The 15,276-nt window shown below is 35.3% G+C and overlaps 5 protein-coding genes across 6 annotated transcripts in view; 2 read left to right on the top strand and 3 right to left on the bottom strand.

Moving 5' to 3' along the window:
- LOC126760339 (farnesol dehydrogenase-like) overlaps positions 1-1,266 on the bottom strand; it is an 89,974-nt gene extending 88,708 nt beyond the window's left edge. Inside the window, exon 1 of one of the 2 annotated variants that reach the window (XM_050475912.1) lies at positions 639-1,266. In XM_050475912.1, the coding sequence (XP_050331869.1) occupies positions 639-1,214 (576 nt within the window). In that variant the 5' untranslated portion in view covers positions 1,215-1,266. The remainder of the gene's footprint in view (positions 1-638) is intronic. The other variant, XM_050475914.1, reaches the window with a different exon arrangement.
- A 1,018-nt stretch (positions 1,267-2,284) lies between these two features.
- LOC126760341 (farnesol dehydrogenase) lies at positions 2,285-4,362 on the top strand. The gene is made up of 3 exons (XM_050475917.1): positions 2,285-2,881; positions 4,018-4,158; positions 4,224-4,362. Exons 1-3 carry the CDS (start codon positions 2,303-2,305, stop codon positions 4,263-4,265), a joined length of 762 nt encoding a protein of 253 aa, XP_050331874.1. The 5' UTR covers positions 2,285-2,302; the 3' UTR covers positions 4,266-4,362.
- Positions 4,363-6,730: 2,368 nt separating this feature from the next.
- On the bottom strand, positions 6,731-9,517 carry LOC126760340 (activating signal cointegrator 1 complex subunit 2). Its single transcript, XM_050475916.1, has 7 exons — positions 9,393-9,517; positions 9,257-9,340; positions 9,048-9,205; positions 8,397-8,993; positions 8,173-8,337; positions 7,974-8,114; positions 6,731-7,910 (listed from the first exon to the last, which is right to left on the bottom strand). The coding sequence occupies exons 1-7, from the start codon at positions 9,420-9,422 to the stop codon at positions 6,863-6,865; spliced, it is 2,223 nt and encodes a 740-aa protein (XP_050331873.1). The 5' UTR covers positions 9,423-9,517; the 3' UTR covers positions 6,731-6,862.
- Positions 9,518-9,908: 391 nt separating this feature from the next.
- LOC126760504 (UDP-N-acetylglucosamine transporter) lies at positions 9,909-12,604 on the top strand. The gene is made up of 4 exons (XM_050476173.1): positions 9,909-10,172; positions 10,519-10,654; positions 10,720-10,839; positions 11,400-12,604. The coding sequence occupies exons 1-4, from the start codon at positions 10,143-10,145 to the stop codon at positions 12,329-12,331; spliced, it is 1,218 nt and encodes a 405-aa protein (XP_050332130.1). The 5' UTR covers positions 9,909-10,142; the 3' UTR covers positions 12,332-12,604.
- Positions 12,605-12,780: 176 nt separating this feature from the next.
- LOC126760503 (uncharacterized) lies at positions 12,781-15,000 on the bottom strand. The gene is made up of 3 exons (XM_050476171.1): positions 14,580-15,000; positions 14,050-14,508; positions 12,781-13,919 (listed from the first exon to the last, which is right to left on the bottom strand). The coding sequence occupies exons 1-3, from the start codon at positions 14,676-14,678 to the stop codon at positions 13,146-13,148; spliced, it is 1,332 nt and encodes a 443-aa protein (XP_050332128.1). The 5' UTR covers positions 14,679-15,000; the 3' UTR covers positions 12,781-13,145.
- Positions 15,001-15,276: the final 276 nt, after the last annotated feature.

Consider the following 15,276-nt stretch of genomic DNA (forward strand, 5'->3'; position numbering starts at 1 on the left):
GTAACTTAAAATATTCATCTCGGCCAAAAAAAACGAAAAAGATCGCGAGCATTTTCGCGCGATTATTTTTTACCACTTTCAATGTGGATTATCTCAGCAAAAATGCATCGAAGAGCTTAATTCAATTTTGGGCTATGAGCTTCATTAATCCAGTCCTCCATTGTTTATCGATAGATGATGAATTCAATCGAGGTATAAAAAGCAACCTACGTATTTCAACAGTGATTCGGTAGAAGCTCTGAAAGTTTGGTTGGGAACTTCACTTTATAGTCTGGAACTGGCATCAAGTGATTACTTTTTGTGTCTAGCTATGGCAAATATGGCTTATGGAAATCGACTTTGCTGATAGGGTAATAAGGATTTCTAGGATAGTGGCATTATGAAATTGCTTTCAAAATGGCTGTAAGTTATCGAAATAAAACTATCAATTTATGCATATATAGTATAATGATTTCATTTCACTAGACCATACTTATATCCGAAAAATATTACTTTTAATGTGACTATATAATTTTCGTAATTAAAACACAAATTTTCGAAATGTATATGAGCAATAGAATTAGCAACAGAGAAGTCAATCTAGCATACTACTACTTATTTCAAAATTAACGCTAACCTTAATGACACTACATACTCACCGTAATACGAACTTTATTCTTGTGCAGTTGAAATTCTTGCCTGTAAGTCTCCGTCATCGCCGTAATGGCAAACTTAGTTGCCGGATATATATTGAAGCTCGGTAGCACATCAATAAAATTCAACACCTGCTGCCCAGCTATACTGTTAATGACCAATATATGGCCCTCGTTGCCACGCTTCATCATGCCGCGGAACACTTCACGTGTACACCATAACACCGCCATGACGTTAGTATCAATTACCTGGCGTATCTTCTCAGTATTATTAGGCGCCACCAGTTCCGTTTCACGTGTGATACCAGCATTATTTAACAGTACATCCGCGCCACCCAACATACGTTCCGTCCAATCGATTGCCGCTACAACCTGATCCTCTTTAGATACATCACAGCGACGTGGTATGAACTGTGGTTGCAATGCTGGAGGCAAACTGAATTTGAGCTCCTGCAATTTAGCTTCTCGCCGTGCGAGACCGACGACACGTAGACCTGCCACCACCAAAGCTCGAGCACAGGCAGCACCAATGCCACCACTGGCACCAGTGACCACTGCCAATTTACCCTGCCAACGTTCCATAGAATTACATGTACTTTCAAAGACAACTAAGTAGTTACTGAGTGAGGAATATAGCTTATTTTCATGTAGTTTGCTACAAATTAATGCATATGTATGTAAGTACAAGGCGCGTTCCAAAGTAAACAGGACAGGATGGTTTTTTTGGCAAAATCAATTTATTTTATTGAAAGCAGTCTTCTTCTGCTCCAATACAGATTTTTGCACGGACGAATGGCCTCTACGTCTGCATAACGCTTTCCTTTCGTGGGCAAATGCATTTTACCGAAAATAAAGAAGTCGCACGGTGCCGTATCAGGTGAATACGGGGAGTGGTTAATGGTTAAAATGTGATTTTTGGTCAAATAATCGTGCTTCGAATGTTGGATTTGGAGCAATTTTTGGTCGTCAGTCAATTTGTGCGGAACAAACCGTGCACACACCTTTCGTAAGCCCAAATGTTCGTGATGTTTTGGAGATGTTCAATTCCATTTCCATGAATTTCAATGATGATTTCGGCTTTTGATGAATTCACGCACAGTTTCGATGGAATTTCCGGTGATAACGGATTTTGATTGGCCCACATGTTGATCGTCATTTATGCCCTCACGACCACTTTGAAAACGTTGAAACCACTCGTGCACTCTGCTACGGGATAGGCAATCATCGCCATAAACTTGTTTCATCAATTGAAGCATTTCGGTAAAAGTTTTACCAATTTTAAAACAAAATTTAATGCTCTTTGTTCGTAGCTCGTTTTCGCGCCGCTAACACAAACATACTGACACTTAAAACGCAATAACTTCACTTCCATTAAATGTTATGAAATTCTCACTGGACAATCGATGAAGGCAGCAGATTCTATCGCACCAGACGACATATAGATGGCGCCACCAGAGGGCGCTAGATTCAAAAAGTTTTGTTTACTTTGGAACGCACCGTGTATGTACATAAGTTCGTATATTTTTACAATTGCATATGAAGTTACTTATGCATGATGATTTTTAGGTCGATACTAATTTTTTACAATATCGATTAACTAATGTAGCAGTTATAGGGTTTCACTTGTATAATTGAATATGAAATCATTGTCACTTGCCATCACATTCAACATGGAGCGCTGGCAGGGCAAAGTTGCTATGGTGACTGGTGCTAGCAGTGGCATCGGTGCTGCTTGTGCCAAGGCTTTGGTGTGTGCCGGATTTGTTGTTGTGGGATTAGCACGTCGCCAGGAACGCATTGCGCAATTGCAACAGGAATTACCTACGCGATTTCGCTCCAATTTACACGCCTACAAATGTGATATAACAAAGGAGGAGAGTGTAAGCGACGCTTTCAAGTGGACGCAGCAGAAGCTGGGCGCCGGCGTTGATGTTTTGGTGAATAATGCTGGCATTATAGCGACTACGGAGTTGAGTGCACGTCAGAATACGAATGAAATACGCAACACCATCGATACGAATCTGTTGGGTACGGTTTTTTGTACACGCGAGGCTTTCAATTCAATGCGTGAACGTGATGTTGAAGGTCATATAATGATCATTAATAGTGTGGCTGGTTTGCAAGTTCCGAATTTGGGTCCAAACTTGCCATCGCTCAATATATATCCTGCAACAAAGTTCGCTTTACGAGCTATGAACGAAATCTATCGACAAGAATTCCAGCGACACAAGACTCGTGTACGAATAACGGTACGTGGTATTCATAAAAAAAATTATATTGTAGAGAATAATGAAAGTGGCATCAATAAGACTACGTTGTTCATATTGGGTAGTCGAAAAAGTCTTTACGTATTTTGTCAATAGATGTCGTTGCAATTTTATATCTCCAGTACTATCAATCACATTGTGTCATACCATATACTGTTGTAAAGGTGAGATTTTCAGCTTCATTTAACCAAAAGTTGAAAAAAAGTTACAGCTGTTCCAAGTGAGTGAAAATAATGAAGAAATTCGCAAGTGGGTTTACTGAAACGATGCTGTATCAGTTCGAGCACAACAATGGTTCGCTCGCTTTCGTTCTGGAAATTTCAAAATTTCGATTTACACTGATGAAAGTTTTACACAGATGGAATAATGTCTCTAGCGGAATTTATTGGAATACGAAAATACTTTTTTGACTACCCAATATTTGATTCAGGCTGATCCATATAAACTGAGCGCGCAAACCGAATCGACAAAATTTGTACTAGTGTGTTTTTGGAGTCCGCTTTGTCACGAGCACAAGTATTTTTGTAGCACAAAAGATTCCGTAAGGGTGTGGTGCTTGTGCTTGAAAATCACCACGTTGACTTTAGAGAGATATCAGAGGATATCAAAATCTCTTATGGATCAACTTGACATTTTGATGAAGGTTTTGAGTGCAAAAAGTGTCAATCGTCAGTCTCTCGCAAGAAATACGTCGGATAGAGGTATTGAAGGTCAACCCAGCCAGGGCTTATAACAAGTGTATGGAAAATCTGATAAAACGTTAGTGTCAGGAGCCCTTGAAGGTGATAATAAAGATTTGTATTAAACTACGTGAAAATGTAATTTTTTTGTCAGTCAGTTACATGAGATCAGATGGTATGTTAAACTTTGAAGGTCATAGCGAACGAATGAGAAAAGGCAACATAGCGTACAAAGCCAAGACAAAAAATGCATAGTAATACTCATTACTTCGTTGATGACGTCAATTCAAAAGCATTTATCTGTCAAATGCATTTCAAAAAATTAAACGAAACAAAGATGTCATAATCTTTATTTCTAGAATTCTATTTTACATTTCAGCTCGCATGGTTAATCTCATACCCATAATACATGCTATATTTTTTTAAATTTAAATTTAGAGCATCAGTCCAGGCATTGTTGATACCGACATATTGCCCACTTCTATTCGCAATGTTGTCAAGGATATGCTACCGAGTCTTACGTCGGAAGATGTGGCCGATGCTGTATTATGGGCAATAAGCACACCACCAAATGTACAGGTACATTCAACAAATTTGTACATAAAGGGTTTTATTTGAATAACACCAGATTACTCTTTTTATAGGTTCACAACATCACCATAAAGCCCATGGGGGAAAAATTTTAATACTTAGTATAGTTTAAGCTTATCTTATTAAATTCATTTGACCCTACTTAACTATTTTTTATTTAAAAATATAGAACATTTCATGGAATAAATATTATTTAATTAATATTTTATTATATAACAAGTAAGGAAGAGCCGAAGTCTAATTTTTGATTTTATTAACTAGACTGCTTACATGATGATTGTGGTGGTGAGACATCTTTCAAAAAAAGAAGTATAAAACTTGTTTAATAATAACATTTTAAATCGATTTGAGATAGCTTCTGAGTTACAGCCTTTTAAAACGTAACCGTGCGAGACTTTATAATACATGTGTATGTATGTATATCTAAATGAGCAAAGTGACGAGCTGAGTCGATTTAGCTGGTCTCCCAGGTTTTGAGATATCGATCTGAAAGTTTTCACAAATTGTTTTCTTCCCAACGCAGCTGCTCATTTATCGAAACCACCCATATCAGATCACTGTAGCATATAGCTGACATACGAACTGAACAATCAGAAACAAGTTTTGTATAGAAAATTTGTTTATTTGACAAGGTATCTTCACGAAATTTGACAGGGATTATTATTCAACGCAGTGGTAAAGTGCAGTCAATTATACAGATCGAATCACTATAGAATACGAATATAGCTGTCATACAAACTTAACGAACAAAATCATGTTCTTGTTTGGACAATTTTTTTTATTTGTGAAGGGTATTCTAGCTTCAGTGCAACCGAAGTTAACTTTTTTTCTTGTTCTTGCTCCTTAAGACTTACGAACCTACATACATAGGGTTAGATCGCCGAAATACAGGACTTTTAGATGGATAAAATCGGGTAGCGAGTCAGAATAGGAATATGATATGTCTCAAACCGTATATACTTTCAAATATTTGTCAGATTTTGATACATATTTAAAAATACAAATATTCATATACCGTAAAGAACTTTATAGCACTTACCTCCGAAATTATCTGTAGAGCTCTGATCTTGCATTAATAATCTTTTTGTTTCTTGGGACAAATGTCTAACTTAAATCATTAATCGCACCTAGAATTAAAAAAAAAAGAAAATTTATTTTTCAATGGAAGTAATAATGAGACTATTGTGTACATATTTTGTCGTTTGCCCTATTGCGGAACTATAAACTTAAGTAGTCGTTAGATGGATTAGTTACATATAATATTAATATACTGATGATATTTGATAATCACTAAGCTTTGCCATTTCATCATGGAAAGATATACGATCCAACAAAAAGTCGAAATTATTAAATTGTACTACCGAAATTCGGAGTCAGTGGCCTCAACTTTAACAGCGCTACGTCCAATCCATCAATTGAGCGTCTAGTGGACAAATTTCAATCCACAGGCACAGTACAAAATGTTTCTGTGCCAGTAAGACAAAGAATATTACCGTCGCCAGCGCATCAATTGAGGAAGACCCAAATCAGTCTTTCACACGTCGTTTTTAAGCATTGGACATCCCTGTGACGTATTTGTGGCGAATTTTGCGAAAAGATCTTGGTCTACATCCTTACAAGATCAAATTGACGCAAGAACTGAAGACGCTTGACGACCAGAATCGTCGTATATTCGAGTATTGGGCTCAGCAAAAACTTGAAATTATGAAGATTTTCATCGAGAAATCATTTTCAGCGATGAGGCTCATTTCTGGCTCAATGGTTTCGCCAAGAAGCAAAATGTGCATTATTGGTCAGGTAACTATCCACACGTACTCCGTGAGTCACCATTACATTTCGAAAAAATTACGGTTTGGTGCGGTTTATGAGCCGGCGGCGACATTGTGTTATCTCACGAAATAGCCCAGACAATTGGTCACCCCGGACGTGCGATTTGATGCCGTTAGACTATTTCCTGTGGGGCTACGTCAAGTCTATGGTCTGTGCCAATAAGCCAGCAACAATTGATGAACTTCGTACGAATATCGAAAGTGAAATGGCAGCAATATCGGCCGATTTATGCTTGAAAACCGTCGAAAACTTGGTTCAGCGTCTGGACTTCTGCAAGCGTGCCCGTGGCGGTCATGCAAAAGAAATCGAGTCCCATACATAATGGCATCAAATGCGCTTTCACAGGATTAAGGAATTTCATCGATATCCCAAACAGATTTTATTTTAATTAAAGAAAAAACGTTTGTAGCGCTCTTATTGAAAAACCCGTTATTGAGTGCTCAAAACTTCTACAACGGAGCGAAATAGCATTCAATAAAAAGGAGAGTATTTTTTGGCTGCTTATTCAACTCGCATCTTTTAGTTTCTTATAAAAAAAAAAAAACAAATGTAAGATGACAATTTTCTTTACCATGCCATCAATGGCACATTATTAAATTGGGAAAATTTTTTATTTAAGGCAGAAATAAATAATTTTATATAATGGGAAATTTCGTAGGTTAATACATTTTTAAATGACGTAGTTGTTAGTATGATTAGAGCAGTAACTAAAACACAAAGACGGACAAAATTTCAATACTTTGAAAACTTTGTTATTTTTCATTTTTATTTCATAAAAAAATGTTCAATAATTTGGGTAAGTAATAATCAATTCAACACTACGCAAATCAACAAGAGTAGAGGACACGAACCTTAAACACGATTAGCCCATCATTCCTTTGCTACGTTTAAAGGCTGCACCCATTTTGCGATTATGGTTTGCACGCGAAGATTTATTTTTCTCTTTTTTATCGCGATTTCTCAAAGTGTCTTTATCTTGTCCTTGACCTTTTGGCGCACCAACAACATCTCTCGCTTTACTGTTGTTATCGAAATTGCCGCCATGATTGCGATTACCCCATTTAGCCTGTCGTCGAGCTTCGTAACGAGCTCGAATATCTTCGGGATTTTCACAAAAATTCAATCGTTTATTACGATCAGTTTGTGCATCTAAATTGGATTTATCTTCTGCCGTTTCCTGATCATCCTCACTCTCTTCGTCCGATACATCTTCAACATTTGCCAGACCAGCTTTAAGCTGTTTCGATTTAACTACACGTGTCTCACTTTCTAATAATGCTTCATAACTGTCATCATATTCATCGTTATATTCATCATTGCTACTTTCCCCTTCACTTACTAGTGTATACGCTTGATAGCGTGATTTTATTTCAGCTAAATCACTTTTATCATCTAACATTTGAGCAGCATCTCTTGGTGTGTTTGGCATGCCCTTACCCTGTTTAATAATACAGTTAGGGTTATCTTGCGTCATGACATCATATGCATCGCCATCATAAACGTTAAAGTGTTTAACACCAGTCTGTTGATAAGTCTTATCTTGAGGATCGGGTGGTATATATACCTCGGTTTGGTCTGCATTCACTAGATCAGGTGGTAGATTGTTTTCAAGTATAGCGGCAATAGCCTCTTCGCTATTGTTATAACGCGAAAGTATACGCCGAACAAACCCTGTGCCTAAATGAGGCAGAACATCCAATACTGACGTTACTTCTAAATCAATATCACGTTCTTGAGCTACTACTGTGGACGATGTAATATTCGTATCTTTATTTGATGTTTGGTTATTTTTATTATTTAATTTCGAAGAATTTTTAGTTTTTTTATTCGGTTTTGGGTTGTTTTTGTCCACAGTCGATTTTGATTCTGTTTGATATCCTTGCACAATAAAAGACGCCTTAAATCCATCCCTATAAAAAACATTTCAATTATTTTCTAAACAATATGCTTATATTCTAAACTTTTCTACATACAAATTTTTGCAGGTTTGTTTAAGTATATCAACATCTAGTTCAACAGGGTATAAGCGGCCATAATCATTAACGAAAGTCTGCTCTGAGAGGCATTCAGTCAGTAATCCTATAAGTAGTTCAGCGTTCGGCATACTATCAGCTCTAAAAAAATATGCTTTAGTATACACTAATTAATATGAAAAGTTGCAAAATATCTTACGGGTTTGCCATGGCCGCTTCAACAAAGCTGTAAGCTATACTTCGAAACGCCTTTAAATATTCTAAACGTGCCATATTAAGCCAGCCCAAACTTGTAGCAGCCTCATTAATGAGGAATATGTTTTTGTACAAAAAAGGTATTGTATTATCATAGAACTGCGCAATACTAAAAATAAAAATAAAGGTTTATTAATATATGCATTTATATGAAATTAACTTTTGCACCTTTGTCCCAATTTAATTTCAGCGCATAAGGCCTGCACTTCCGGACAAACAGCTAATAGTACACTTAGTGAGTACGCACAATCTAAGGTGTATAAAGCAACATCATCATACGGGGTTTCAGCATTCTCATCTAAATCCCCTCCACCAGCACCTTCAAATCCCTCATTTTCCGCTTGCGTTTGTATACTTCGAAATGCAGTGCGGAAAAATGACAGTGCGGCTAAGATATCCTGCTTATAGTTTGGTTCAATTCGTAAAAGTGAATCAAAAATTCGACGTAATATTGCTGTGTTTTGTGGATCTGCATCTCCGACAGCCATAAGTAAATCGAATAACATTGGCACTGATATTAAGTAGTTTTTATAAATCAATTCACGCTGATGCTCAACACTTAACCAAGCTTCATCCGATTCACGATTAGTAATAAGCCGGCAAACGATACGCATCACCAGTTCTAGTATTTGTTCGTATATTTCTATAACATTTTGTTGTTGAACAATTTGTGACCAAACATTCAAATAAAATGGTGTCGACCGCTGTAAAAAGGAAACAACCGCCGCTAGCGCAGTCTTTTGAAAAACCATATATGACCAAAATCTAAAAAGCCAAACCAATTAGTTTTTAAATCTCACAGGCTAACTGTACACTTACTCATGATGGCGACAGTTTAACAAAAAATGCATGTCTTTGCAAAAGCAATTTGAATTGTATTGCCACTCCTCCAATTCTACACCACTTTTCACACGACCATACTGAGTCAAAAGACTTACATATGTTGCAAAATTGGCACGAGGAGCCCAATGTTTATGCTAAAATTTATATATTATTTACTTCGATTGATGTATAAAATAAAGTTTTACCAAAGCTGGCACGGAACATGGTGTTAAACCATCGTCTGCTGGTATTCGAAATACTAATTGATCTAGTGATTTTTTATCCAGATTCTAAAAAAACTATATTTAATTTACACAAAATAATAAAATTTGTATTATTTACCGATAACTCCCCATTAATAGTGATACTCATTTTATATAAAAAAAGTAAAACGTAAATATGTGAAATAAAGCTTTATAAAAATTAACAATTGCGAAATTCGTGTAACAGCTGTTGTCAGTGATGGTATTGCCACACTTCAATAGATTACATTTTTAAGCGCTGATTCTTTACATTTCTGTTTCATACAGTTGTGAGAGTGTACATTATGCATAAAATTTAAAATATTTCACTTCGTTGCTATATGTTGCGAATGTATAACATTTTTTTTGCTTTACCAGGCTGTCCTTTCCCTTTTTTTCGAATTTAACCTTAAATTCGAAAAAATAGGATGTAAGGGAATTGTATGTAAATATTACGAAGACAATGAACTTCAAAGTGAGCAAACCCAGAAAGAAGTAAACAAAACAATAGTAGCAAGGTGTAAAATATACATACTTACATCTTAAAATATACCTTGATAAGCACACACATGCAGATAAATGCGCTGATAAACATTCATTCAATGTTACGACGAGAGTACTTCGTCAGTCAATTTTAATGTTCAAGCGTAACACTTGAATAAATATTATTTGCTGCTTAGAGTTGACGTATAATTAATATTTAACTAAGAGGAAAATAATGTTCAGTTTCACTTAAAGCACATAATTGGGCAGTAAAAATTTGTCACACGAATGGACATTAAAACAAATAATTGAAAAGTGAAATTATATTCTTAAATTAAAAGGCGACTGTAGCACTTTACTCTTCCAAATGGCGCAAATGGGAAAAACTATGGAAGATGTGAGTATATATATGGACATATGTATATATATTAAATGCTCGCTTAGTCAGTAGTTCGCGCGTAAAAATGTAACGTCGTTATAAGAAGGTTAGAGAAACATATCGTGGTTTTTGTTTACCTCTGAATTTGCATCTTATTGCCGAGCAATATGCACCATTTTTCACTTCCCTTTTGTTTGTTTTCCCGTTTTGTGCGAGTTGCTTTTGCTGTTTCGCTTCTTATTGGAAATTTTCTGTTTACGTGTCGGATTGGATAAAATGCCGAATGTGATATCTTAGATAAAAGAGTGTCACAAAGTATTGTTGAATTAAATTAAGCAATTAAATAGGTAATAATAAATTACAGGTGTTTGGACGTGGTCAAGTCAGAATACACGACTTTGGTGGAAGTGTCCAGAAAAGCTCAGCGGTTATAGTTACAATTCCTGCCCATACTTCAATGTCCACAACTTCTATACCAACAACTGCCATGAATATACACGGTTAGTATGACACAATAAATATCCGTTTTATTCTTCATATCAAAAAAAACACCTACAATTTTTAGTAAACGCCAACACTTTGAAGTACATCAGTTTAATAACGCTAACATTGCAAAATGCAATACTTGGACTTAGTATGCGATATGCACGTACCCGACCGGGAGATATTTTCATCAGTTCTACAGGTGTGTAACTTTATTCAATGAAAAATACCGTTAATCAAATTCGGAACAGTTTTTGTACAATTATCTTTCGTAAATCTTAAATACTTATATATGTGCATACATAGACACTAACCTACCTGTATATATATATGTATTTGCATGTATTTACATATACATACATACATATATGATTGGACTTATTTAAATTTATAATATAAGCAAAAACTTCTCTTGTAAGATAAGAAATATTTCCGGTTTTCTAATCAGAAAGTGAAGGTGGAGATAAAAACACAATCATAGCATATATGCACCCAATTTAAGCACTTTTTCCGTATTAAAAAATGCGGTACTTAAATATGTAAGTATATCTATTTATAACTTTTTGCTTGATATACTGAATATTTATTGTATTTATCTATAAAACAGTCAAATGTAAAGCACTAGTAGTAAATATTAAGGTTTATAATAAAGGCTATAAATGGAACTTTTAGCACCTAATAGTAAATATTTGTCCTTGCTTTTGACTGTTTGACAATTGTACATTTAATACAGTATTATTGTATTCAATTTTTATTTTTTAGCTGTGCTTATGTCTGAGATAGTTAAACTTGTCACCTGTTTGGTTTTGGTGTTCAATGAAGAGGGTAAGGACGCACAGAAATTTGTACGTACGCTGCACAAAACAATTATTGCGAATCCTGTGGATACACTCAAAGTGTGCGTTCCTTCACTAGTTTATATTGTGCAAAATAATTTACTATATGTGTCCGCTTCACATTTGGATGCAGCCACTTACCAAGTGACCTATCAATTGAAGATATTGACGACCGCCATGTTTGCTGTATTCATACTGCGACGACGCCTTATCAACACACAGTGGGGTGCATTATTGTTGCTTATTGCTGGCGTTGTAATGGTGCAATTAGCGCAAACTGTGGATGATAGTACAGGAAGTGCAACATCAACAGGACCGGAGCAAAATCGTATGCTCGGATTGTGGGCAGCACTAGGAGCATGTTTTCTGTCCGGTTTCGCTGGGATATATTTTGAAAAAATCCTTAAAGGCGCCGATATATCCGTATGGATGCGTAACGTACAACTTAGTTTGCTCAGTATACCATTTGGTATGCTGACTTGCTTCATTAACGATGGACATCAAATCGCAAGCGCCGGTTTCTTCCATGGTTATGACTTGTTCATTTGGTATTTGATATTTCTACAGGCGGGTGGAGGACTTATAGTAGCAGTCGTGGTAAAATATGCTGATAACATATTAAAAGGATTTGCTACCTCCTTAGCTATAGTCGTTTCATGTGTAGCATCTATTTATTTATTCGACTTCAACTTGACTATACGTTTTGCAATTGGTGCGGGATTAGTTATTGCTTCCATATTTTTGTATGGATACGATCCCAAGAAGTCAACTGGAAACGCAAAGCAGACAACAATGAACGCAGCACAAAAGAATCCAACGCAACTAGAGGATGAGGAAAAACTCCTGCCCAGAGTTTAAAACACTCGACGTTTTAAACTAAAATCAATTTAGCAATTGATTTTCAGTATTCGAAATGTAATTACCATAAATGTTTTAATTTTAATTAAAGGATTTAACGTCAGTTATGCAACTTAAGTAATTTATAAAGGAAACCGACTGCGAACTTAAAAATGATTTTAGTTAGTTATTTCATATTGAACGCAATTTACTTAATCTCACAAAAACTATTTAGTTGTAAGCATATACATTTATGCCCATATAAATATTAAAATATATATTTAAACGCCCAAACGAGTTTTTATTATGTAGTAATTATTATTATCTGTAAATAAGTATGATATTAAATTTCCAAAACGTTTGAAGCTTGAAAGAGTTAAAATATAATGGGTTCTGATATTTTATAATATTTGCCAATAAATTACTCTGTATGCTATTAACTGTAGTGAATTATTGAAATATTCATTAAATTAATTAACTGAAAACTGTTAAAAGAACAGTATTTTTTATTCGATATTGAAAAATATTACAAATTCATATTTCGCTACTAATATATACTGCAATGGGTCAGTACGTGGTGCGAACTTAAATATGTAAATACACATTTTTACTCTGCGTATTGTGAGCACATAGTATATAATTCTTAAGTGCGTAAACGCTTCGCATGAATAAATATTGCTAAAGAAATATTCAAAATTGGTAAACAATAAAAAAAAATTAAATTAAAGAAAAAACTAAACAAGTTCTTCAAGTTGGAAGCGGAACCGAATTCAAATAACATATATAATATAATGATAAAATATACGTTTGTAACGTTCACTGGTACTAGTTAGCTTTAAAGTCCACAATTCCAACCAAGTGTTGGATCATTTAACTGTGTCTGTATTTTTAATATTAAACTGTAAATACGCAGTGAAGGACCCAATTTAATTGGCAGCTTTTTAATAACATCACTGCGCTTAAGCAACAACAGTGAAGTTCCATCGATTTCATGTTCCTTAAAAACGTGAGCCTCGTTAGGAAAGTACTTGGCAAAATAGGTAGCGACTTGATCAGCATTCCAATCTTTTACATCGGGCACATCTATTGGTTCGTAAGGGCTATATCGTATAACCGGTGTATTGCTATTTATTGCCTCATCGTGATTTGTTTTTGGTCTCTTCGATGCGGCAGCATCGCCAATCTTTACATCGCCACTTAAACTAGTTGTGTTGCTACTGGTCGTGCTACTGCTACTTGTAGTACTACTACCCCCGCTTTCTAGACAACTACCATCGCTTTCTATGCCACCCTTGCCTTGCTTTTGTGCATTGTCGTTACCTACTTGCATATCCTGTGTTGACTGTTTGCTAGCAGCATTTTTCGCTTCGACTGCAGCTTCTGCAATGTTTATGTTTTGTTGTAGAAATTGGGTTCGATTTGAGCGATGTGAATCGTCACCAATGATTTCCCGTATTGTTTTCACTGGTAAAGCAGAACCTCCATTGTTTATACATGGTTGACATTTATTGCATTTCCAGCGAAAAGTCTGTTGGTATTTAAACACATTAGGTATGTGGCAGGTCAGATGATATGATTTAACGCATTTAGAACACGTCACCATTGGTTGCTAAATAAAGAGAAAAAATATTTAATTTGAACATAACATTTCGAAGGTTTTTAACTATAACTACAAGCAAAAATAAAATAAAAAGTATGTAATATATTTTTAAACTAACAATTTCGAAGCAAACACTTACGTTAATTTTTGGTTCGCAGTCGTTAAAAGCGTCACATACGTCGCATGTTCGGCAATTTTCGCACTTGTAGTTCTGACGTAAAATGTCAATATCTTCAAAATCCACCTGTAGGCATAATTTATGTACTCTTCGTTCGCATTCCAAACAAGATATCAATTTATTCCTGGCGTGAGTACCGCGCTTAGCTTCGCGTTTTTGACAAACATCACATACAATTTCTGTGGACACGTTTTCACCAACAGAACCTGATGTGCCGGTCGAAGTTATTGAGGATTGCGAAAGACGTTTATTTTGCTGTGTATCTTGATTTTGTAAAATTGGTGTGTCCCGTTTCCGATCAATAAGTATAGATATTCCCGTTGCTGTGGGGCCCGTCCCGCCTGAATGTGTCGCTGCAATATTAACACGTTGTGAACGTGGCAAGTAATTGTCAGAAGGATCAAAGACGGCTTTAGGTTTCTGAATTGAACAAGACATTGAATTTGTACATGTATGTTATCTATTTTTGTTTAAAAATAAATAATACTCACTTTTATACGTCCTGTTGTACGCACAGCCATATTTTCGGAACTCGCAATACTGGTAGCATCATCCTGTTGAGCAATTCGCAAGCGAGCAACTTTTTTCATTTTCTATAAACTCAAACTGGTTGGGAAAATAGTATATTGCAAATTCAGAATTTATTGACCGGATATAAAGTGCAAAAAATATGCAACTAATTATGATTATTAACTTTTCAAAAAATAATTTTCATTAAAATCTCCTCAGGATTACTATATTTTTTTCTTAGTGAAGTGTAAACTTTAAACAATGAAAACGATATACACATATAATCGAAATTGCTACTAGGCTTCGATATGCCAGCTTCTTCTTCTTCTACGTAGTCGTTCACCATATTAATATTACAAAAATTCAAAAATATAATAGGTACTGAAAATAATACATATGTACATATTATAACCTATATATGTATATATATTTCAACGGTCGGTTAAATATATGTATAAAACATTAATTTATCTTCAAACACTTTACGTCATTGTGATATGATTTCGTAATTTACTGATAACAAACTCACTTTTGATTTTCTACAATAAAAAATGGTCAAGTGATTAATTTTCCTTTCATTTTACTAATCTCGAACAGGTTTCAAGCTCACGATACTCACTAGTCTCGCGCCATTTTCTTTTAAATTACTTATTACATTCAGATACTTTGAAGTCCCAT

Source organism: Bactrocera neohumeralis, chromosome 5 (assembly GCF_024586455.1).
Source record: "Bactrocera neohumeralis isolate Rockhampton chromosome 5, APGP_CSIRO_Bneo_wtdbg2-racon-allhic-juicebox.fasta_v2, whole genome shotgun sequence".
Classification (NCBI taxonomy): Eukaryota; Metazoa; Arthropoda; class Insecta; order Diptera; family Tephritidae; genus Bactrocera; species Bactrocera neohumeralis.

Excerpts from the sequence above, each read along its gene's own strand:
- LOC126760503 (XM_050476171.1), bottom strand. The coding sequence starts at position 14,678 with ATGAAAAAAGTTGCTCGCTTGCGAATTGCTCAACAGGATGATGCTACC. Across the intron at positions 14,509-14,579 it reads GTACAACAGGACGTATAAAA|AAACCTAAAGCCGTCTTTGA; the intron begins GTGAGTATTATT and ends TGTTCAATTCAG. Across the intron at positions 13,920-14,049 it reads ACTGCGAACCAAAAATTAAC|CAACCAATGGTGACGTGTTC; the intron begins GTAAGTGTTTGC and ends CTCTTTATTTAG.
- LOC126760504 (XM_050476173.1), top strand. The coding sequence starts at position 10,143 with ATGGCGCAAATGGGAAAAACTATGGAAGAT. Across the intron at positions 10,173-10,518 it reads TGGGAAAAACTATGGAAGAT|GTGTTTGGACGTGGTCAAGT; the intron begins GTGAGTATATAT and ends AATAAATTACAG. Across the intron at positions 10,840-11,399 it reads TATTTTCATCAGTTCTACAG|CTGTGCTTATGTCTGAGATA; the intron begins GTGTGTAACTTT and ends TTTATTTTTTAG.
- LOC126760341 (XM_050475917.1), top strand. The coding sequence starts at position 2,303 with ATGGAGCGCTGGCAGGGCAAAGTTGCTATGGTGACTGGTGCTAGCAGT. Across the intron at positions 2,882-4,017 it reads AGACTCGTGTACGAATAACG|AGCATCAGTCCAGGCATTGT; the intron begins GTACGTGGTATT and ends ATTTAAATTTAG. Across the intron at positions 4,159-4,223 it reads GCACACCACCAAATGTACAG|GTTCACAACATCACCATAAA; the intron begins GTACATTCAACA and ends CTCTTTTTATAG.
- LOC126760340 (XM_050475916.1), bottom strand. The coding sequence starts at position 9,422 with ATGAGTATCACTATTAATGGGGAGTTATCG. Across the intron at positions 9,206-9,256 it reads CATGTTCCGTGCCAGCTTTG|CATAAACATTGGGCTCCTCG; the intron begins GTAAAACTTTAT and ends TATAAATTTTAG. Across the intron at positions 8,338-8,396 it reads GAAATTAAATTGGGACAAAG|TATTGCGCAGTTCTATGATA; the intron begins GTGCAAAAGTTA and ends TTTTATTTTTAG.